The 25,585-nt window shown below is 40.5% G+C and overlaps 1 protein-coding gene across 1 annotated transcript in view; it reads right to left on the bottom strand.

Moving 5' to 3' along the window:
- The window catches only part of THSD7B (thrombospondin type 1 domain containing 7B), a 238,689-nt gene that overhangs the window by 158,446 nt on the left and 54,658 nt on the right, over window positions 1–25,585 (bottom strand). Inside the window, exons 4-7 of the mRNA XM_057366569.1 lie at window positions 19,551–19,802; window positions 13,307–13,473; window positions 2,625–2,780; window positions 844–1,041 (exon numbers count right to left, since the gene is read on the bottom strand). Coding sequence (XP_057222552.1) covers window positions 844–1,041; window positions 2,625–2,780; window positions 13,307–13,473; window positions 19,551–19,802 — 773 coding nt within the window. The remainder of the gene's footprint in view (window positions 1–843; window positions 1,042–2,624; window positions 2,781–13,306; window positions 13,474–19,550; window positions 19,803–25,585) is intronic.

Here is a 25,585-nt window from a genome sequence, read left to right as displayed (position 1 = left end):
AAAATTGTTTTCTGTGATCCGTCTCAGCACCATGTAAAAGAGGAATTGTCCATTTCAGATACAATATTAGACTCTAAGGTGGCACAATTTTGCCASTTTTGAGATGATAGCACAGTCTCACTGCGACTAAGGACTGCAAAACTGTGCTCCATGTAATTGAATCTAAAGATCTGACAACASTGACCTTATCAAGAAATGAAACTTTTGGCTGAGCTTCAAACCACACACAAGAAATAACATCTTGCTGGCTGTTTGTAAACGTCACATAAAAATGTACTTATTCATTATTAGCAACTTGTACACTGAACACTCTGCAGGTCTCAAACTGCTGCCAAGGGAAGGATTACTTGGTACAATCATTTCATTTACATCTTAGTCTTGTATTAATTTTGGCAGCACAACCGAGCATCCCTGCTCACRACTGCAACAGTTATTCCAACAAGAGAAATATTCAGACCACAGGCTGCAAAATGAGAATAGAAGTGGCCGTGGGGGCTGGATTGATATTCTGAATGCCCACAGTGCTGCTGATCTCAGCAAGAGCCCTACTTTAGCACAAATATCCCASTTTTGTAATTAATAATAAGGCCAGCAACGACAACAAATGACCTGCACTGGTGAGCCATCCCCTTTTGGACAAAATAGAAGAGAAGACTCCAGACAAAATCCCAGGTCCTCTTAGCCCAAGCTTTCAAGAGCAACACAGTCAACTCAAAAACCTGAAAGTTGTATAACACAACTGAGTAAGGAGCCATTGTAAATAATCACAATTACTCTGCAATAAAGTGTTAGTTTAGGAGGCACAAGAACCCACTGTGCTTTCAAAACCAGAGCCCAGCTCACCTCTCCTGCTCTTGCAGACAGCCTTGAGGATGCGGTGTCCAGGCCCACATTTCCCACGGTCAGTCACACACGTTCCCTCTGAAACCACCCACTCGTGGCACAGAGGGTCTTCACAAGGGATGGATTCCACCAAATGAGGACAACCTGCCACTGTGCCCACCGGATCCACCATCACTTGCCTCTGTCTCATCCTAAAGCCTGGGAAAAGCARAGCTGAATTAACTGGACAGCAGCAGAAATATTCATACGATAATCTGGTAGTGAGAGGACTACGTGGAGCATCTGGAGCTGGGGGATTTAAAGACAAAGAAGAGAACAATCTTTACAAACTGGATTGACTGGAACAGCACTCAGCTGTTGGAGCCCACAGCCCAGGCATGCAAAATCGAACTGTTTGCAGAGGACTCCAGCAACCCACATTTTTCACATTTCTTTTTCCCTTTCATCAACATTAGATAGAAATACACATGWCAGAATACAGAAATTTACCAGGGATGCATATATTAATGTTATAACAGCACCAAGATAAAAGGAGGGGAACAGTTAAAGAACTGAAGATAGAAATAACATCTATATTCTGCTTGGGAATCCACTAACRAAAGGACTTGTTTTGATACACAGCAGAGCAGTTTACTAAGAAATTAGTATTCTGCTTTATGAAGGTGTAAGGTTTTCTGATACATAATGCATATCAGACCTCTTTGAAATGACATCCTATTAAAGTGACAGATTCAAATGTAAAGTGGAAGAAAAAGGTTACAGAAATAATCATAGAATTGATTACATAATCTACCTCCTTCTGAATAAAACCGAAAGTCATGTTGCTATATACAATGCAAAGCTAATACAAAAGTATCTTTCAGTATGTTCTGTTATGCAAATGACACAGAATTCTAAGAAAAAGACAGAAAAAAATAATGGGGGGTCTTTCCTCCAACAGTCTTGGAACAGGGCCAAATACACAGCATTTGTAGAGGCCACATGGAAATGCTTTGGTCATGAAACAGAAAAGAAAATTTAAAATAAAACATCCCAGAGAACAGAACAGATCAAACTTACACAGTTCTCAAATKAACGAAAAGAAATTAATCAAACAATTTAAAAATTAAACGCTTTTGCAAATATTTGTATTTTTTATTATTTCTCTTTTTGTTCAAAAACTTTTGACCCATTCTAGTAATTTCACTAATTTAAGCAGTTTTCAGAAAAGTGTGACTTCCAAGCAATAATATCCATTTTCTGACATTCACTCCAAGAGTCATCCTTGCAACTTAGAGCCTCAGGAAAGGCTCTGCAAGGAATCTCAACATGTCACAGCCACAAACATGTAAGCAGTCAATTAAAATCCAGGGGAGGTTGAATTACATTTGCACATTCTTCTTCTGGGAATTCAAATCAAATCCAGAACAATGAGAACAACCTTTTGGGTCCACCTGAGTCCAGATTTCAGAGCTGTGGGATGCACCTCCATCCTGATACCTTGCCCTGGAATCCAGCACACAGCAGGACTTGCAAGGGGACTGGAGAGGGGCAGCCCCAAAAATCCTCCTGCACAAGTTCAGTGCCYRATAAAAAGACCTGAAACAGCTCRAAAAATCTTATTTTTAATTCTCACRYGAATAACAGCAAAAAGCTTTTAAAGGTCATATTCCACTACACACATCCAAGAGGCTTCCTCCTGCGTTAGATTAATTTTTTTTTACAATCACATTAAGCTCCCAATGTTGAATGTGACACCAGTGCTTCTGCAGTTTTTTTGCAATATTCCACTCCCTGCTCACCTCTCCCTCCGTGGCGGTGCTGGCAGCTCTCGGGCAGGCAGGGACCCCACGGTGACCACGAGGACACCACGCACTCAGCGGGGCATGGCAGGTGACACACCTGGGAGCTGGGGGGAGCAGGACCCTGGCAAAGCTTCCCATCCACCGGTCTGGCAACTAACAACAAAAAGAAGAATGGAAAAAAGAAAGTTAAGGCTGTAGCTCAGCCCTGGAGTTTACTGCTGGTCTTAGTTTTCCATAATGCACCGAAATCCAGTCATTTTTCAGGATCTTATCTCCAAAGGCAAAAACCAAATCCTGTGTTCAGAAAGGCACTTAAAAGTTTTATCTAAATCACCCACATTCAGCAAGCCAGTTGAGACTGCTTAGTGGTAAGCAGGTGCTTTAAAACTAGATTCAGTGTTGATTTTCAGCAATGCTGGAGCAACAAACTGGGATTTAATCCCCACATTTAGGGCCAAGGAGGCCTCTTCAGACAGGACTAAAGAGAGAGACACCTAAGGAGGAAATCCAAAAAGCTCACACTGCAACTGGGAGCCAGGCAGAGGCAGGTGAGTAAAACCCAAGCATGGGGAATCTCCCCATTCCCACACCCTTCGGGGGCGCTGCCATCTCTGAATTGTGGACGCAGTGTCCAGACCTTGGAATTTTCTTCACCTATTTCCAATAAAACTGAGCAGAGCTTTCAGATTCTTCTACACAGACACAAGCAGGATTCATCTTTCCTGCCTGGGACGAGAGACATTTACTTGAGTTGCCTGTACCCATGGATCTCCAACCCTCTTTATCCCAGAAATGAGCCAACCCCACGCTCTGCCAAGCACCAATTTCATTGATACTGACAAMAGATTTGGAAAGTTGACTCTCTTTGTATTTTCATTTATCATAAGAGATCTCAAGATTCAATTAACTTCACTCACCTTTTTATTTGGGGCAGAGGAAGGAAGGAAGGAAAAGAAAGGGACTCTTAAATCTGTCCTCTGAGTCATAATATGATATTGCATTTTAATTACATTATGGGCTGAATTTGGCTGTCTCTTTAGATAAATCAATATCAAAGCAGTCTTTCAAAAGGCAAAGGCTTGTTTGAGTTTACTCTGCCATGGCATTACCAAGACTTCATTAATTTTTATAGCTACTGAGTTTGTTTTATCCTCATTTTTATTTTTAATGTCTGTTTTTCTTTGCTTCCATGCATGGAATTGATTTGAAAAGGATTTACAAAAACATGCCCAGTATATGAGTAATCTTTCCTTTTTCTGATATTACACTATTTTCTTTAAAATKAATCATTTGAAGAAAGCACAAGTTTGGTTTTTTTTAAACACAAAACTTCAGTGCTGGAAATCTCAAATTTTGATTTGCACATCCTGAAGCTGAGTTTAGACCTATCAGTCTGAACTGATATTCAGACCAATATCAGTGYTTATGATGCCAGCTCATCAGAATAACAGGATTAAACAACAGTGTGATTTAATTCTAAGCTGAAAGATAGTATTAGTAAAAAGGAAAGATAATATTAGTAAAAAAGAATATTTTCTGAATTATTTCTGAGACACTGTAAGGCCTCTGACATGCTCATTTAAAGATTAGAACAAGGTGGCATAAATCCAATTCACCTGAATGCTCACATAAAAAGACCTTTACTAGAGACCTTGCAAGTCAAGTGACTGACAGAATGAGATAAATATTAGAGTTTAAAGGATAAGAGTGTTTATTTTGCCAAGAAGTCTCATGCATGGCTTAGCCTGCCTCTCAGCATCAAGCTTTGCAAAACTCTATCAGTTTTCTGAGAATTCACCTGAAGAAATGAAAGYAAATCAAACCGAGTGCAGATGGGCAACCCAAGGCATAAAGTCCAGAACAGCTTTGCTCTGACTCAAGGTGTCATTGATGGGAATGGCTCCTCCCTCATAACTGATTTTAAGGTTTTTTCTGAATTTATTTAAATGTTCTTATCAAATATCCAAACACATTCCAAGTCTGTGCCAGCTTATACTCACTCTACACTGACTGCAATCCTCCAGTCAGTCTTCAGGAATAAGACCAGAACAAAAAACCCCAAGTTGYAATGATAAATGCATATACAATACCATCCTTTTCCAATACCTGTCAGGTATAGAGGGACACAGTTTCCAGCCAGAGTGACAGGATGGACCAGTAGGGTCCTCTTTAAAACTGAATTCCATTCCTTCTTCAGCCATTTCATTAAAAACTCTGATTTCCATCTRCTTTATTTCAACTCGATGTGATTTTCTACTGCCATTCTTTTACAGTCTAACAAATTTACTGCAAAGGAGTAACAAGGGGAACCTCTTCTGTGAACCTTTTAAATGCCAAAATMCTCACACACTGCAGCCTCCAAATGGCACAGATAGTCTGGCTGGAGATGTCCTATCCAGGAAAAAAAATCTGACATTATGCCTATGATAAATGAACASAGCTGCCAGGAATGTCTTTAGGAATGGGCCAGCCTTCTGATTTCGTTCAATAATTGACTCTCTGATAGCATTTTCCTGCATTCATATAGAAGAAGTGCTTTGTGTGTAATTATTTTTTCTTGGAACAATATTAGCCACGTTTTTGGAGGCAGGTGAAAGGCAGAAGCCAGGGAAGYGAAGAGTGGGAGGGGGAGGCAACATCTCTGATTCGAGTAGCAGCTTATTTACAACGCTTGTTCGTACCTTTTAAAATCCTGTGTTCTTCCCAATCTATAGAATAAACTTGAAAAAGCAATCAAGCACTAATCTGGGAGCCTCTGAAACATTGCACATTTCTATAGCTGTTATATTGAGTCTATCCTTTATAAATGCGACTGCAGCTGTTCCCAGCACCAGAGTCTTGCCTCAAGTTTGAATTTTACTATTTGCTGTTATTTTCAGGTTATTGCTACCAGCAGGAGATAATAAATTGGGTTCTAAAGTGTCTTGTTTCCCTATATATTTTTACTGAGGCAATGATTTGGAGGAAGAGTGGAAGAGGAAATCAGCTCTGATATGATTATTTCCATAATGTAATTTTAAGCCAATAAATAAATTATCTTTGAATACAGTCATGTGGACAGATATTTGCAGACTCACATACCAACACTATGGTAAAAGCAATGCTGGCCAGACAGAGGCAGAAATGCATAGGATGGCATTTTGTTTGCAGGGRGTCCTGTCAAACAGTTTTTTCAACTCTTCAGGAGGTAAATAATACTTTTTTTTCCTGGACTTTAACTACATTTCCCTTTTAAAATGAAAACCAAMGTATTTTTCATACCAGAACCAAAATGAGAGTTTTCTAAATATCACTAATATATCTGKRAWACACACAAAGACTATCAGGTTTGCCTCTTAMGTATTTTAGGTAACATTCAATTCTCAAGGAAATAAATCCAAATGTTTACCATATGGCAAAATTAATCCAAATTAATGACTGCCAGGATACAAGGCAGGTATGAGAAAGGAATGGCATATCCTTGTGAAAGTTCTTACTGCCTTTGCTGGGACTTATAAACCAAAGACACTTGGATCAATACAAAAGGAAATTACTTGAGAAAACCACAAAGGGGCAAGTCATGTTACAAAAACTATTTCAYGTGTAAAACACAATAGGGGTAAACCTAGCACAACATTTGTAAGCAATTTCTCTACCCTGAAAGACATTTTTATGGCAAAAACAAAACATTGCACCAGGGAGAAGTGGTGAATGCAATCTGAGCAGCCAGGAAATGGCACCAACCCCAGTCCCCTGCATTTCTCCATTAAGGAGCCTAATGCACCCCATGTCTCATGGAAAGGGTTTCTTTATGCTCTGAGGAACAATCAATTAGTTTTGAAGCCACTAAGCACAAAGTTGGAGGCCYATTTTCAATTAAAATCTATTTAATAGACAAGGCAACAATGTCTGAATAGAAGGCTAATCACAGCATGAAAGAGGGTTAATAGTGGATTGCCAAGAGCAACAATGGTTTAATGTATTTCAGAACAATCAAAATCCTCMCAATTTTATTAAAGTGACACAAAGTGTCCCTGTGTCCTCCCTCTGCTGTTCAACAGGACTGTGATCCCAGCTGGGATACTGCACTGTTTTGCTACAGCAGAATTTGTGGAGATTAACAGACTCCACATATCTGGCAAAAATTCAGAGTGAACRTGGGGCTCCCCACCAGCAGCCACATGACTGAGCAGATCAGARGTGACAATTCATTAAGAGTGTCCAGGAAAAACAGTGGAGGCAACAGGGATGCCAGCAAAGGCAATGATGGGAAGGAAGAAAGGATTCTGCAGGATATCTGAGCCTTTTGGCTGTTATCCAGRAAAGGCTGGAAATCGCTGTGGTAGAACGAGGTGAGAGAAGAGACAAGGAAAACAGGGGTGAAAATCCATGAAACAGGGCAGAAAATCCATGAAAACTTCATGAAAGCCTCGTAAAGAGTGTGAGTTTTGCCCTCTCCTGAGTTCAGTGTTCATTCATCAGGAAGGAGTAAAAAAGGACACCGTGGGTGTGTCTGTGATGGGTGGGGACATGTCCAGGACACTGGGATGTGGCACAGGTGGCCCAAAGCTAAGCTGGTGACAAATTCATCACAGATCCTGGGAGCAGCAGGGCTGCACCACACAGAGCYGGCCCTGGCACACAAATTCCATTTATCTCCAGTGTCTGCTGCTCCAGACACCTCTGCTTCATTCTCTTTCCCCAGGGTTAGTTTGTGGTGCTGCCTAGTACATAAAAATCCTTTTAATTTTTCATCTGACTCCACGTTATTGTCTGAGCACAACGCAGCTCCCCGGCCTCAGAACAGCAACGGGACAAAATTACACAGAACAAACCATCACTGTCTTGAATGGAATGAATCCAGTTTCAGTGGCAGGAAATAATTACAAAAATACAGATGCAATTAAAATCCTAGCTTTCAAAGATAAAAGCCTGGACTAAAACCTAGCATCTCACGTGAGCTAACTGGGCAGCATATTATTTGCTGCATACCACAGCAGATAAACAAATACAGGAATTTATAAAGAGATAACTATTCATGGTCAGAACAAATAGCTTGTTGACAAAAAAAAAGGCCTATTATTTATAAGGCACCTCCTAAAARGCACATTCCTTTCACTAAGTCTTTTTTTAAACATTACTCTCTTCATTTTAATTTAATTAGTTGCAAGATATGAAAGAACTGAAAATATTACACCTCTGAAAGACATTAGGGAAAATGTTTYTTTCYTTAATGGATTCAAACTCAAATTTTTGAAATGCACATTTAAATACTACTGTCAAGCACTACAACAATCTGAATAAAATCATTTCCTCTCCTGCTTCTACAGGGTTTCCCCCAAAGAAGCCAGCTGTTACATATTTATTTTTCCATTATGTGAGTTGTATCTCATAAATTCTGCTCAGCATTTGGTGAGCTTACAGATCAATAACTTGGCATCTCAGCAATATAAATCTAATACAGACTTCCCTGAATATATTTCACACTCCAGAGGTGTATTTCTCATCTCTCCAAGCCAGAACAGTCATCCCAGTGATAAATAACTAGTTTGGGATGAGAGGGATCCTTAGGGGGGAGAGGTTCCACCTGAGAATTTGGTTTCTGTGATTCAGTTCACCAAGCCYCAGGCTGGATGCTCCTGTTGCTGTACCAAGAGCAGCTCAACAAAGTTTTTTTCACACCACTGCTGACYATCATTTCTCTCCCTCCTATGGTCCCAGTCAAGTTTTCTCATTACTAATATATTCTAACCTATTCCTTTTCAATTTCATAAACCAGACAAGGACAACAGGATTTAAACATCAAAGTTCTAAAATTCTAATTTCCGTAGAGTAAATTAATCTTCTCGTTCCTGCAGCTTCACCGGCATAAATTTACAACCAAAAGAACAAAAAAAAAAAGTGTGCATTTAATACAAAGCCCACACTTGGCACAGGGTTCAGATTCACTCCAACAGTGCATAACCTGCATCAACTCCTACGGGCAGCTTATCTCCATCAATACTGCTCCTTCCCAAAAAAAATTCAGGATGGCATCAGCCATAAACAATCTGCACAACCAACTTCGAGTTTTTAAGGACTCAAAAAAACTGGGTAACAAAACCTCAGCTGGTGCTGGTGGGTAACAAAACCCCAGCACCCAGGGGGATGGTGACACCTTCAAATCAGACTTTGTGTTGGTATTTTCCCCTTCATGAAAATACCTCCATAGTTTACAGATGCCACATGCACCAATTTAAACACTAATCCCCCAGGAGACACAAACTGGAAGGTCATGATTCAAAGCAGAACAAAGAACTTGCAGGGAAAAAAGATGTGGGACCCTCATTAGGAAAAGGAGCGCACAAAACAAGGGAGGTAAAACAGCACATTTTGGAGCTAAAAAAAACAACAGGGCAGAAAGAAAGGGGTGAGAATAAATAAAGAAGAATACAAGATATGAATGAAAGGATTTCTCAAATTAATCTCTGTGCAACTCCAAACAGGCACCAATTTCTGGAAAACAAAACACAATGCCAAAATATTTCCCATATGGGAATCAAGAAGAGTCTGAAAAAATCACTCCTCAGATAAGAAAGGAATAGAYATTTTTGTCTATCAGCAGTAGGGAGAAAGCTCAATATTTTSAGGAAAACAAGAATGTATAAAGGCYATAAAATAATCATTTTGAGACTCATAGAAGWAGGACTCAGTGCAGGGGACGAGTTTCAGCTTCAGACCATTTTGTGATTCTGTCAGTAAAGGGGCTTGTAAGACAAAACTGCATAAGGGAATACACTCAGGGATGGATCAGAGAGTAACCATCAGACCTGAAAAGGTGCTTGAGTATTTTCCCAGTCCTCAGCTATAAACAGGCTAAAGGACATTTTGCTGCTACAGCTGGTGATACACAAGTTTATAAAAAAAAAAATCTGATGTAAAATGAACCAGRTGGAATTGCATCCTAAAAAAAAAGCAAAAATTAATATAGGCTGGGGAACTACAGGGAGTAAGTCAGGCAAGGCATTATGTCTACTAACAGGTGAGGGCTGAATCTCTCTCAAAGGAAAGAGGGGTGTAAAAATAATAGAGACTGCTGTAAGAAATAGCTTTGCAGGATAACACTAAAATCTACCCAAAAATAATGAAGGCACAACTAGGTCACATACCTACCTACTACTGAAGTTCAAGCTCAAATAAAAATAAATATATGAAGACAAATATGATAGAGACACTCATTAAGCAAAGAAAAAAAAGAGGTAAACAAAACTTTAGAACCTTGCAYAGGTATGAGAATTTTATGTGGATTTTCAGATGTAAAATAACAAAGATTAAGAAGATAGGAACCTACAATGATTTCTGGTGAGAAAGTAATAAGAGATACATTTTATTAGCTAAATTTACTATGCTGAGTAAACAATACAGAGGATTTAAGGAAGCACAGCATTTCACAGAGGTCTTTTCAGTCCTATAATTAAAACTTAAGCAGACAGGCTCCAAAAAACACTGAGAAAATTCTGAAAGTGAGAGGTAAATTGGATCTCATTCAAACAAGTAAAATAGAAAAAATGTCAAGATATATAAGGCAAAAAWTTTATAAAAGAATGACAGAGCAGACAGATCCCTGGTTAGAAAACTACAGCAAATATGGAGAGAGCAGCAATCCCAGTCACTAGAGACAGCAGGTAACCAGCTCAGAGAAGAGAGGAAATACTTCTGCAGTATTTTATAAGGACTGCCATCTCCCAGACTACTGATAAAGAGATACAGTTTCTAGATAAATCCAAAAAGGAAAATTMATCAGAAAACGGAAAGTCTTCAGAAAAGAAAGCAAAAAATTCCTGGGGTAGAAGACTAAATGTAGGCACTGCATACGTTTATTAACTGTTTGAACATAAACACAGATCCCATTCCCAGATTCAAAGAAGAATTTTAATTCCCGTATCACTGGAATCATTTACTGGGATTGAGAGGAGAGCTGTACTGCCAAACTTCATAAACTTATCACTGCATAATATTCTTCTCTACCTTTTCCATATGCCTTTTTTATTGGTACACGGGGGATTGCTAGTTAGTGATGTTCACCCATGCAAATAAAATTTATTATGGGGAAATGCGTTGCAGATGAAATGTCACAAAACCACMAAAATCTTCTCTTTTTGTAAGCCCCACTTACAGAAGAGAAGAAAACATGTGTGTCCCATGGTAGCAGTGTCTGGCTTTGAAAATAAGTTGAGGGTCTGCATTTCTGCTTTGCTTAAAAGTTTCCRTATGAGTGAACAGATTTACTTTTAAAAAGAAGTACAAAGAAGGGCAGTCAGGAACACAGAGCTCTGAATTAAGCCTCACTTTACACATTTACCAATGTAAATTTGGATGTAAYAGCTTCAAGAATATTACCAAGGACTTCAAAAACTGCAGGAACTTCTGCCTCCAAATACTCACCACCCATATCAAAAGTATGGACTTCTTCCTCGAGGCTTAAAAAATATATAACTTCACTTGGATCAAGACAGGGATTTCTTAGGTAGTCACCTCTTGGGGGAGAAAAATATGAAATTCTATCATTGTATTTCTCAAAGCAACACCTGAGTGAGAGATTTCCATTTTCAGTATCTTCAAGTTGGAACCTTAWAATCAAAATACAGAAGATTTCAGTAGACTTAACCTTCTGAACAACTGATATACAGGGACTCAAGAAAACAGGTGCTGCCTTTCCAAACACATGCATTTTAATAAAAGAATAAATAGATGGGAAGACTAAGGAAATAAAAAATGGGGGAGATATCCCCGGGGGATACATGAGCTTTGAGCAGTATGTATAAACACATCACAGATGGTACCTGTCTCCAACTAGGATTCAACAGATTTTATCCCAGAATGCTGCTGGAGAGACCACGGGACAAAATCTTCTCTCACATATGTCATTGGGCCCAGGTCCAAATTCTCTTTGGAAGTAACCAGAAGAATAACAACTGTGATGGATGGTAATATCCCATTAGACTCGCCTGTTTGATTCCTGAATGATTCTTTTAAGGACACTCAAGAGGTGAAGAAAGAAAAATTACTGTGCTTTTGATAGTAGCAATTAGACACTATATTTGCTTACACATAGAGGAGTCACTTCCTCAGCTTCTCCTCATCACTGAAAAATTGCTACAGTAAAATATGWGATGCCCTAGTGATGAATAAAAGTATTCTGTCAGCTCTGAAAAAGGAAAAAAAGTCATTCCTTATTCAAAGAACAAAAATTAGCTARTAAATGAGACACACTGAATATTAGTGGATGAGGAGGGATAACAGGAAAGGCTTTCCCTGATTCCACTGGCATGTGACTGTGCTGGCAGTAGATGGGATTCTCACTTTCCAAGCACTACTGTAATTCTGCCCTTCTGCTTGGAAATTACAATAATAATTCATACCTCGTGCAATTGCTCTGCACATTCGGGGTTTTTCAGCTGCCTATATGGAATTATTTTGTTTTAAAATGGTTAGAAGTGTAAATACAAGCAAGTGAGAGTTTTTTTAGTCAGGGAGAAGGGTTGCAGCTTTTAAGGTGATCTGAACTTTGAGCAAGGGAAAAACCTGCAGGTGGGTCACACACTGGATATATAGGTGTCATGAGATATGTAATTGTGTAAGGATTCAGAGGCACTCCTCTMATCTTCTTGAGAAATTCACAATTCTGACTAAGAATAAAGTGTGAATGAAGTCTGTTCAAGCTCTCTGCTCACTGACCTGACTCGCAGGGGCTGCAAGGACCATGAGTGCTCAGAAGGATGAATAAAGTCAATAAATGCCACACAATTTTCATCAACAGCACATTTCTAACTCTGAAAGTCCCCTGCATCACACACTTGTGAGGAACAACAAAGGAGGGGTGCATTGGGAGAGCAAAGTAATGCCAAATGTCTGGGAGAGGAGAATCAGCCACTGTGCATGGACTGGGCAGAGATGAAAACAGGACTGGTTTTCTATAACCTCAGAGTCTGTGCTGGATGCTGGGACACACACTGGGCATCCAGGAAACACTTGCTCTGCCTCTGTAAGTAAATAAATCTAAGATACAATATTGTGTTGTTATTATCTTACATCTCTGCTCAAAAACACATTCTGCAAGAGCACCACATCGAGTAAATAAAACAGCCTATGATGAATTATTCATTGGGAATCTGTAACTACTTATTATTCTTCTAAAAGAAATATAACTCACTTCCAGAGTCCAAAACCCATCTGTCTGTTCAAAAGTTGTGACAATATTATTTTTGCTTTCCCCTTCATATCACAAGAAAGATTGTGTATCAATCTGAAGCAGAGGCTAAAGCCATATCGGGAATGGTGTGTGACAACCTGTTTTATATTCTAAACTAAGAATACACTACAGATAACAGCATTCAGCTACCAAGGGGCTGGGTTTCCTGATATATGACAGAGGAAGAAAAGTCAACTCCAAGCAAAATTTAGTTCCTTCATCCTTTGTAACATTCCCAATGCAAGTGAACAACAGAAGTGGCAGAAATTCATCCCAGGAGGTTGTGGCTCCTGGCAGCTCCTCAGGAATTCCTCTGATACCGAGTAGCACCTCCTGTGTGAGCACAGATACAAGGAGGGCATCAGCAAGCCAAAGGCTACCAATGACTCCTCATTATCTGCTTCTTCTGTTCCCATTTCTGACTCAGATCTACTCAGGCCAGCCCTTCAGAGTGACCCTAGACACGCACCTTCCTTCAGCCGGGGTGTCCCRAATTCCACGAGGATCTGGACGCAGTAGACCACCCGAGTTTGGATCCCACCTCCACAGASCCCTGCCTGCTTCTGCTGGCGAGGATCCTGCTGCTCAAGCAGAGACACTTGGCAAGCTTTCCATTCAGAAGTCCTCCAGGCAAACCTTTGGGAATAAAAGGAGAAGATGTAAAACTATTTTTGAAAGACTACAGGTCAGGGGAAAGTACTTTATCAGATGACAAAATACAATCGGTTAAATCTTTATAGTAGCACTTTCCCACCCAAAACAGGGAATGTTTGGAAACATTTTGAGTGTTAAATCTACATGGGTTAAGTATGTGCTATGTGTCTGGGGCACTTGCACAAAACTTTTGACAGAGCACCAATCTCCAAAGCGCTCTGAAACACTAAATCTTCCTGACAGCACCTTTGAGCACGATGTAAAAAATGAGCAAAGATCAAGAGGTTTGATTAAGTGTGAACAGTAGTTTTCAAACGTGTCTCAAACCACTAAACCACTCCTCTCTGCCAAGAGCTGAACACCTCACCCTGACATGCACTTAACAGCTGAAATCCTGTGTACATCAAGGGAGCTCCAAGCACTTGCAGCTTTTCTACAGGGGCAGCTTTCTCAGAGCCAAAGGTACTACCAGCTCTTTCAAGGGATTGGCTAAAGCATCTCAGTTAATTCCATTTTCCACAAGTTGTGATACACAGCAAGCTCTAGAKACAAAATACTTTCATTCTATATTCCATTCACACCTAAAGAGCATTAAAGGTTTTCAAGGAATTATAATATTTTGGGACACAGGGAGGTGAGTGTTGTACAGGCAACAATTGTTGGTATGTACCAGCTTAAATGCCAGGAACAACTTATTAAAACCACAGGGAAAAGAGTGCTGTGTATCCRTGGAAAGCAGAAGTTATTTCCCCATCATGACAGAAAATGTAGAGCATATTTCTAACACAACTGTTTCCACAGGCAGAGTTTGCTTTGATTCACAGGTCACAGTATGAGGGGAGTAAATAAGAACCCAAAGTCTTCCTGAGCTTCCCGAAMGCAAATCTTAGGCAATATTGTTTTTATAACCAATCTGTTCACACTTGTGCTGCTTTATGCCTCCACTCCTCTAAATTTCTTAGTTTACTTTACCACAGAATCTTTGGGTTTTGTGTAATGTAAACTACATAAAATTATTTCCTTCCTTCGTTCTCAAGACAAATGCTCTCTTCTTTTACAGCAGATCCACAGCTGTTAAAACTACATATGTTCCTTAAGTGCTGACWGATCACTGTAAACTCAAACACAGTGGGGTTTCTCTGCAGAAAAAGCCTTCCACATCATAATTCCGTGTGTTATCCATGGTGAGCGTCTGCTCCTGACTGCAGCTATTGCAAGCAAACATGCATCTCAAAACTATGTGAAAAATAAACCCATTAATTTGAGCACACATCTATGTTCTCTTAACTTCTGATGTTGTAAACCATTTCTAGCCACAAAGCACTTCCAAATTTTGCAACGTATTCATGGAAAATATTTGTGAATACTGCCAATTACTCACACTTGCAGGTACTGCTCAGATGAGCTGCCGTGTTCTCTTAAATAAGTCACAGCATCACATGCAAATCTGGATACACTCACAGAGTTCATTACCCCCACAGAAAACAATAAAGAACAGACTTTTCAGATCACAAGTGTCAAATATCTAACTCCCACAACACAGAAAATACAGCCATGAATTCTTCTAGTAGTTAGTTCCTTCTGGGAATTCCTAATCCCATTTCTTGGGTCTGGAGTGTTAAATGCAACCATGAAGGCAAYGAAAARTSCTCTTCATCAAACTCTGGGTGAAGAGGATTCCTCCTCCACATCCCTTCAGAACAYTGTGCTTTTCAGGTCTACACTTTCAAAATTAAAATCTTAAATATAGAACACACGCATCTTTCTGCAACCATGGAAATAGTTGTTTTAAGGTTGCATTTCTTAAAACAAAAACTGACTAAGGAAAAACTCATTATCAATATCAGGCTTAGGAAGTCAGCTGTGAACTCTGGATCCTAAAGACTCATTTCCAGAGGTGTGAGCATCTGCTTGTCCTATTCAGCGTGAGCTGCGGGAGTTAACACCTATGAAAATTAGGCCATCGGTGATTAAAATTATGCAAAATAACTAAATCTGAGCTCAGAGATAATTAAACTTCATCAGCTCCTGAATCTTAAAAAAAAAGAAAAAAAAAAATCCCTTTATATATTCTCCCAGAGTAACGTGTGTGTGAGCAGTGTGCAAGGACAGCTCTCGGCGCTCTGCCAGCACCGCTGTCACCAGCTCCAAGCCTCAGCCCTGTCCTGCTTTTACCTGCACATATCCAGGGTTCCAAAAACAAATCCTGACCTCTGAGCATTAAAAGGGACACATTTTCATAGCCATTAACAAGTCAGGAGGTCAAAGGGCTGAAGAGTTGTGCCGCTGCCACTCCCAAGGTGTAACTCCAGAGCCTGCTAGCACAGTTCACTGCCTTTCCTCTCCAGCCTTTACTACTTCTTATTAATGCCTTATCTTTAATTTGGGCATAATGAAGCTCATTTACAAAGTGAAACCATCACACCTGTACCTYAGCAGTAACCTCAAGCCTTTTWWWAAAAAAAAAATCAAGTCTTAAAACATTCYCATTTTTCATCATTTAACTTCTGAAAAGCTTTGAATTTCCAACAAAGCAAARAGAGTTTTTTGCTAAATCCCTGTCTCGTAACATAGCAACCACAACCAAAATGAATGATATGAAGATATAATCATAATTCTGAAAAATCTATCYATTCCCAGAGAACATGAAAGCTACACATCAAGGATAAAAAAGATTTAATACATTGTTTTAAAACTGATGACTCAGTGACAGTTATGAAACAAGCAAGGGCTCAATATCTTTCCAATTTATAGTAACCTCTTGGTCTCTTTAGTCTATAGGACTTAYGCTCTTAGTGTTTACACAAGTTTTATACCTGTATATACCCATTCACTTTAATTGAACTATCCCAAATTTATATCACAATAAAAGAAAGCAGAATCACCTCCTATGTGTTTAAGCTTTTTAAGCACTTAATCCTTTCAGAGCAAATAACCAAAGGTAAAACAAAGCRCAAAGCTCTGGAGCCTTACATGCAGTTAAAGTGTTTTATTCTCTTGCATTTAAACTATTGATTATAGAAGTTATTGTAAACTTCAGTCATAAAATTAAAAGCCCTTCCCATTTAACAGCAAATTTACACCTTTGCCACCTATCTGTGATGGGACCTTTAACTTGTAGCTTTGCCATGGGCGTAAAGATATACTCAGCAGAGCAGTTCTGAGGTTTAACGTATTTTTGCTCATCTCTAGATCCTTTTTAGGAGACTGGAATATAACTTCACCCATCTCTCTCTGTGAAGCACAATTCTGCAAGTGCTCCCTCTTTAGCTGCTGCTCCTYTATGTCACTGCATGTAGTCCACATGGGGGCTACTCTCTGCCCCTGCACTAAAAAGTACCCTCTAGAAAACCATAAAATCACAGATTGGTTTGGGCTGAAAGGGACCTTGAAGATCATCTTACTCCACAAGACCAAGTTGCTCTAAACCCTGACCAACCTGGCCTTGAACACTTCCAGGACTTGGGCATGCACAACTTTGCTGGGCAACATGTGCCAGTGACCCACCACCATTACCATGAAGAATTTCTTCCTAATATTCTTCTAAACACARTAATAATTTGGTCCTTATCCCATTCCTTCTGCTCAGAGACTTGTTCTCTTTCTGGTCTATGTCCTACCCATTGTCTTTCCTGCGGTGGGAACACGCTTTGGAAAATTCTTGCCCCAAAAATAAAGCTAAAGGAAAGACTACTTGTCTCCAAATCAACCTAAAAATAGTTAAGAGAACTGGGAAAGTAAATAGGAATCTCACCTTTAAGGATTTTAAAACTAATCTGATTAGGAAAACAGAAAAAAAGAGTGGTTTGTGTTGACACCAGACAAATGAAAGAGAGCATCTTTTATTTCTGCTGCTAAAGCTCCTTAAATTCATCATCTTCTTTTAAGAGGAAGAAAGAAAAGATAATTGTTTGGTAAGCCTCAGCAAACCACAGATGAAGTGGCATGTATTTAAGGGGAAAAAAAGCATAATCTTTCTAGGTATTACCCTGCAAATAGAATGTGGTCAAACAAAGAGAATAGGAGCATCTAAGGTTTCTTGTATTATTTCACGGGATTAACACTGCATCTCTCTACGTCTGAAAGCTGCTGCTTTCCCATCTGAGCTATTTCCAGTAGCTCAGTCACCASTTCCCAAGGACCAACACCAAATCACCAGGCTGTAAACTGAAACATGGACCAACAGTATCCTCYACCAGCGGCAGACATCTGAACCACACAATTTTTTACTTCTGCTCATTAATACRAAATTCTGGTCCTTGCAGCCTCACATCCAGCAGACCCACAGCMCATACTGCAATAGTATAGATTTTCATTCTCGCTTGGTTCTTTACACTGAGTGAATCAATCAAAGTCTAGTAAGCAGGCACTACTGTAAAATTTTTCTGCGCAGTGTGAGAAGGTCACAGCCTACCACCTGCATTTTGAGATATTACATCCCTAGAAATAACAATTAACTAAATACCAGAGCTGTACTTTTTCGTATTTTCAGTTAAGTGGCTCTATTAACCTGCAAGTTCAATGTTATTTTTCTGAGCTAGCACATTAGGCAGTTCATCCTCACTCATGCAGATAATGCCCCAGAGGTGTTGCCTCAAGGCAGGGAGGCATAGCAGGATGGGGCAAGTTTCAGAGTTCACAGACTCATGAAAACCTGGGCATAGCAGCAAAACACTGAAAGAACAACAGATTTTCTTCTATAGAGAGAAAGGCGACTCCAAAAATTATCAGCGTTGTGCAGGTTCTCACCTTTTGGGCTCTCCTGGCTCTACACAGCCATCTGCCCTTCAATACAGTGCAATGTCAAAAAGCAGAAGTGAGAAACCAGGGACAGACCCACGTCTGTTCACTGCCTGATTAACTTCCAGCCAGTCTCCCCCAATCAGGTGTCACCCGCACCCGCGCTCCGGTACAAAATCAGCAAGACAATGTGTTAATCTATTGTCTTTGAAATTGATGTGCGCTTGGGCAGGAGCAAAAATCACTCTGTAAGAGCCTTTTTGTAGGATGTAATCAAGCAACAGAATATTTTTTTTATATTTCCTCTCTTCTGCTAGCAGGGTGCATAAAAATGATCAGCATTTGATTTTGAATGAGCCCAATGATACAGAGGCGCTTTTATGGGTGATGCCTTCCTAAGAAATGTGTCTTGCAAAGGTTTTATAGAAGGTTTTGGCAGTATCTGGCAAAAGCCCCAGAAACTCATGACTTGAGCACTGAACAGATCTCCTATTCATTCACAGACAGGGAGATTGTCTGCATGCATATAAAATTCCGACAGTCCCAAAGCATTTCACAGGCAATCTCAGAACATGTCATAAGAACAATCAAGGAATATTTTATTTTCTTTGCAAAGCACACACTATCAACCTGCTCTGTTAGCCTGGCCAAGCCTAATGGCATGGGTTTGCAGACCAGAAAGGTGAAATCCTCTCCTTCTATAAGAAAAAAAAAAAAATGCCACAAACCAGGCAAGCTCCCAGGGACTGCAAATTTCCTATTTCAAGAAGTATCCAGAGGGAAGCTGAGTAAAGTCCAAGCTRTTACCTCTGAGCAGGTCCCATTTTCCTCAAGCAGGACTGGGTTTTTTTATGGGGAGAAGAAGAAGAATCATTAAATCTTGTGTAAAAATTACAATTTCAAAGCCAATAAAAGCCCAGCTGTGGACAACTGCCCAGTCTCTGTGCAGCTGAGAAAATTCTCTGAAACAGCAATCCATACAAAAGCCCATTCAGAGAAAAAGAGCAACTGCTCTCAGTTTTTGAACTATGAAAATGTAAACTGTAGTGGGTGTAACTCAAATTTATTTCTATATATAACTGTAATTATTGTAATAGGAATAACAAAAAYAACAACAATTAAAAGAGAATTAGTAACAATAAATAATACCACTAATCATAGTTTACAGTGACCAAATCAATGATCTCCCAGACACAGAGAGAGCACAACACAAAACCTTCTCCACGCACAAACCGAGCAAGGAGGATCTGCAGGGGTTTCTTTAGATCCAAAAATGGGGCTAGCAGCTGTAGTGGTTTTGACAGCAGCTGTGGCCATACCTGGGGCAGGGCTGCAGCAGTGCCTTCCCTCCTGTGCCGCACGCTTCCCTCTCTTCCAGCTCCGGGCACGGYGTCCCAGCGCCCACGGCCACGCTCCGCACGCGGCGGCGCCGGCTCCGGAACCCGGGGGTGAGGCTTCCCCAGCCACAGGAGCGCGAGCAGGAGCTCCATGGGGACCACTCGGACGTGGAGCAGTCCTTGGGGATGACACAGGACCTGGAGGTGACGGGGACGGGGTCTTGYGGGCAGAGGCTGCAGCAAGAACACAGTACAACAGTTAAGGGTGACTAGCTCAATAAACGTTTCCAAGCCACAGTCCCCAAGAAGAAAACCATAGTCATTCTGGGCCAGTCAGATGATCCACATTACATCAATGCAATGGAAATAAGAGAAGCTCTAATGCAGTGCACGTAACACATTTCCAATGAGCTCTGGGTGCAAACTTCCATGCTGAGCAGTTTGTAAACAATATMTCTCATTTATTTCAAGTTAAAACAGATGCGAAATGCATTATATTTGCTCCTGTGTAGTTAGAATTTCACAGTTTGTCCTGTACAGAAAACAAAATCCATGCTCAAGAGAAATACAGTCAGTGGTAACCAGACCCACACTGTGTACACAGGACTAATGTCWGCTATCCATCCATCCATCCATCCRTCCRTSYRTCCAYCAGCAAGTCCTGCCAAGTAACTTCGCTCTTTCTAAAAATAATTAGTGCCACACCAATAAGGAAGGTGTCAGTTCTGTGACGCTGTGCTGTCAAACAAGGTCAGAGGTTTTTCCAACCTGACAAACCACCAGAGAGACAGGAATGCTGCAACTGTAGGACTCAGTTACTCCTGCTGACACCAGGACACGATTTCATTCGTTCTGTAACACCCAAGGCCAAATACAATGGGATATCAAATTCTAAGGGCTACCAACTGATGAGATTTGGTATCAGGACACAAAGCCTCAGAATAACCTTTTGAAGAGTTCCAAAACTACAACAGCTTTACACAACATAGCAAATAAGGCAAATGTAGCAAATACCTTTGGGAGAAGACAAACCCTCAGACTAAGGCCACCATCCTTCCTTGCTCCTCCACTTCTGTCTCAATCAGCTGATGGCTCTCCTGCCCAGAAACCTGTTCTGGTGGAAGGTGTCCCTGCCCATGGCAGAGGGGCTGGAAATAGGTGGTATTTTAGATCTTTYCCAACCCAAACCATTCTGTGATTCTAGAAGGACACCTATCCTCCCCCAAAAATAGGAGAAAAACATTTCTTGTCCCAAAACCTTCAGACAGGTGAGATAAAGCAGAAAATAATATGTTGAAAGAGGACTGAGGGATTTAKGAACAGAGGTAGCATCTACTGAAGCATCATGAAGGACAGGACAGGGCAAAAAAAATCCAGAAAAAAAGTAAACAAGATTTTCCAACTTGTGCAACCACCAACAAAGCAGAGCATTTAGTGGCTTGGGTTTGCACTTCAAGGTTAAAAAGTGTAACAACTTTTTGTCTCAATTTCTTCATCMAGAACAAAACTCAGTCATCTCACAGATGCTGTGAGGATCAATTTACTGAGGTTTATTTGAAMAACTTCATAAAGTACAAACAGCCTGTGATGTAGCACCCTCAAAATAAAACTATTCTTGCTTACAATTTAAAAAGTCTCATTTCTCCAGTCAAATGCAACTGATTGCAAAGCTGTCTCTGGTACAAAATGTCARTATTACTGAAGCAAAGTCTGAAAAGTAATAACCATTATATATGTATTTACTAACCCAGGGACTTTGAGTCTTTTTTTGGCATATTAGGTTAGGTGCAGTCACATCAATGGTCACTTTATTTCCCTTTTAATACTTTTTCAACAGGGGAGGAACCTATTCCACAACATTAACAAGGAAGAATAATTCCTGATTTTGAGTAGATAAAACAGTAGCACATAAAAGCTGCTGTCCTAACTGATGATACCAGAAAACTCGAGTTTATGTAAGAACACAGAAAGGGGATGGGGGGAAGGGGGGGTGGTAATTGATCTTACATTTTAAAAAGWGATCAAAACTCCCCATTCAAATACAATGCAAAATCCATTTTTGGGGTTGCACCACTGCAAAAGAGATTTCAGTCCTAYCTGATCTTTACTGAAACAWSAAACAAAATKTAGCCTYTAAAAAYCTGGTTTGGAGTCTTTGTTCAAATGAATTTGCCAGTCCCAGTTCTCAGCCAGCCAATACCTCCAATCCTTCCCCTAAGGGATTCTCCAAACCTGAGTCAATACTCTGGCTGGGAAAGCCATCCCTGCCCAGAAATCACCCTGCACTGGGAAAAGCCTTTGCCAAAGGCTGAATAGCTGATTCCCTGAAATTCCCTGAAAATCCCCCCACTGCTCCTGCTATAAAAGGCAAGATGCTAACTTTGTTGACCTCAAGGTGAACGAGACATGGAGTTGGCAATTTCCATCCTGCTCAAGTAGGCTTTTGAGGGAGAATTACAAGCAACTGCTGAACAGAAAGAAAATTAATTAACTTGTACCTACTCACTCAGAGCCTCCAAGTCAAATTAATTGTGACACCGAGCAACACAAAGACAAATGTAAAAACACTCTTTTGCATGAAATTCAGACACAGCCTTTCATGTCGCAGATGTATTTAGGACGATCTAATACAGATAAAGCCCAGACCTGCGAGACACTCGCTGATCTGAGGCTGCAAACCAGACAAAGATTTGTGCTGCTGTGGCTGTATCCAAACCAGCAGGGACAGGAAGGAGGTCTTGGGGACAGGAGACACTACATCAGCCCTGTTTTTAAACTGATTTTCGACATATTAATGTCTCTGGTTAGATCTTTTACTAAGGGGTCGATCTGGTAACTGTGATATAGTGAAGTACTTACACAAGTGATGCTTTTTGCCGTGTTACATGCTTGGATTGACACTGTAAAACCACAGGAATTGTTTCCCAGCCCACGCTGCGGTGCCTGCAGTGTAGGATGGATCCATTAGCGAGCAGCCAGCAGCAGCACGGGGCCCAGCTCGCTCGAGTGGCACGGTGCCCTCTGAGCCCCTTGTGAGCTGAAGGGCAACAAACCATTCATTAAATGAACACAAAACACTAAACCAAAGGAAACCTACTCATGCTTCCCTTACACTCCTGGGGCAGAACTGCAGAGGAGGAGGAGGWGGAGGCAAAGCAGCCCTGGGTAGCACCCTGAGCGTGCAGCTCCACATCCCCGGGGCTGTGTCACTGCAGGCTGGTGCCCATGGAGTAGAACCACTCATCTGCTCCATCTCCAGGCACAAAAATCCACGAGACATGGGAATTGTGCAGCCCCAAGCTGAACCACGCCACCTTCCTGCTCCGGACAAAAAGTTACTCACCAAAAATAGCACATTTTCCAACAGCTCAGTGCCTGTGCTACATGCCCTGCAGTCACAGAGCCATCACATCCACTGCACAGGAATCAGTGGGAACAGGTCTATCAGCTGGAAAAAGGAGCAMCACCACCCAGGAGCTGTGCACCAGGAAATCAGGTTGGAGTCACCCCTGGCTTCCTCTCCCAGCCATAACAAGGCATTCAGAAGCACAGGTGAATGCACTTCCTTATATTACAGGATGAGGCAGGTGGTTATTGTTAAACCTTTCACACTGAMAGGATCATCTGCAGAGCAATTGGACACGATTGGAAAAAGCTGTCACCACGGCCATGCTGCAGCTACAAAGGCAGCACTGGGGGACAGGGTACCACTGCTGTAGCAAGGCTCTCCCTCAGCAGCTCAGGAAGGCTCCTGGGAAGTGTCATCCTGAGCAGGGAAYTCATGTTCCAACCCATGTGCTGCAGAGCAAGATAATCCTAAAGTGAGCTAAGCCACGCTGTTGACAGCCCATTTGCATTTTTGCTCTTTTTTAGCATCAACTCCTATTCTGCAATCAAGCACCCAACCCCACAGGCGGTTGGAACACACACTACCTGCTCTTTGCACTTTTCAATAATATTAAGGTCTCATAGTGGACAGAGCCTTGCCATGTTTTTAACAGCATCAAAGCACTTATTTCCCTTAGAAACTGGCAATCAGTGTTAACAGGCACACTTTTTCAGAATTCCTAATGCATTTTTAGGGTCCTCAAGGGCTGCCAGGGCTTTTTTGGATATCATATATCCAATCTGTGCAGCGCCAGTTTCTTTGGCAGAARAAACATCAGCCCCTCCTGCACCAGGGTGTTGAAAATGGGGAATATTTTCCTGCCGTGCAACTCACCTAAGGGAAAGGGAACTGGGAGATCTATAATCCATACAAGCATCAGTGAACATGTCTGAGCTTTGGAGTTTTCAAAACTTAATGCACCAGATCCTCTGTTTTAATTAAAAATAAATGCTGGCTTACATTTGCACTACCTTGGTAGACTCTGAGATCTTGGGACTACAGCTGCCTCCCAGCACAATTTGGGAACAGGAGAAAAAACACACTTATTATTGGACACTACTTCTAAAATCATCGAACCACACAATCATTAGGGATGGAAAAGATCTCTAAGATCATTGAGTCCTCAACAATGCCAGGTCCACCACTAAACCATGTCCCCAAGTGCCACATCCACACACCTTTTGAGCCATTCCTTCTGGGGATGTTAATTCCACCACTTCCCTGAGCAGCCTATTCCACCAAAATGTTACTCATGGAAATTAAAAAAGCCATCACTGCTCCTTTGTTTCTTGTGCTTTTAAATAAAAGCAAAGGAAATGAGAGACAAAACTTTTGAAAAGAACATTAGAAAATAAACTACCCTTCTTCTCCAACAGCTCGGGGATTTGTTTTCAAGCCTGAGCACTGAGGCTTGATTCCTACATCTGCCAGGAGGAATGTGAACATACAATTCCTCTCCCAGATCGGAATCACAACCATCAAATAGCATTTTACAGCACAGCATTTTCACCTCYGGACTGCAGAGTTTTGTATTCATCCAGAGAACAGAGGAATGTCAACACTGAAACTGCAAATATTTTTTTCCTAAAAATGTACAACAGTAAAGTGGTTAAGCACAATCCACTAGGAAATGGATAATGGAAATTTAAATTACAGAGGCAAACAAAAGAGTTGAATGCTGCTCCACCTCCGCCTTGACAGATGGGTTGTCCCTTGACTGAGTTTGACCTGAATTTTCACTTACAAAGGCAAAGTAAATAGAAACCCAAATCCAACTCTATTATATCACTGTTGTTATCTTACACACTGAATGAAGGGTTTAAGAAATATGTACATAAAAGACTCCTAATCCAAATAATAATAATAAWAAAAMGCCTTATAACTGTTTGCTTCCAAYTYTAAMTTYTCAGCWTGCTTAGTGATTAGGAAATTGCATTAAATTTGTTTAGGATTTCAGTGTCTAACTATGCACATTTATTTTACTAAACTGCAATTTAGTGTCTAACCTAAATGACCTTTTTCTCAAAACAAAAAAAAAAAAGGGAAGGAACTCAAGTACCTTTGTCTCATTATTCRGTAGATTTTTACAGTACAGGAAACCAAAAAGAGTAGAAGTTCTGGCACATTCATTTTTTGCATCTTCTTCAGAGGTTTTTTGTTTTTGGGTTTTTTTTTTAAATTCATGGAAGTGCTTATGTTTGAATTTGTTATTGGATATAAAACTTATGGCAAAACTGAAACATTCTTCTGAACTAAAATGAAACCTGAATTCCATCTGAAATGGTATGACAAAAAAGTTCTAACTTTATTTAAAAAGTCTTTAAAAGGTTCAAAAATCAGATCCATAGCATCATTCTATTTTGATGTTATTCCTTTTATTTTTGTGAATATAAGGTTTCTACAGTAAAATAATTTCTGAGCAAAAGTGGACCTGTCTCAAAGCCTACTGATGTTCTGCTGTTCAATTGTTGTCATTTCAGGTGTTTTCAAAAAGGTCTGTCCCTCCCTTTCCCCTTCCTTTGTCCCTTTTCCTTCCCTTTTGAGAAATGYAGAACCTCCAGACTGAAAGGATATTTTATCAAAAACATCCCCAGCTCCGTTTCCCTGACACAGCATGTCCAGTATTCCA

This window comes from Malurus melanocephalus, unplaced genomic scaffold, assembly GCF_030028575.1.
Source record: "Malurus melanocephalus ecotype Western Australia unplaced genomic scaffold, MMel_1.1 scaffold_67, whole genome shotgun sequence".
NCBI lineage: Eukaryota > Metazoa > Chordata > Aves > Passeriformes > Maluridae > Malurus > Malurus melanocephalus.
The sequence above is the reverse complement of the archived record's forward strand: the minus strand, read 5'-3'. Positions and strand labels throughout refer to the sequence as shown.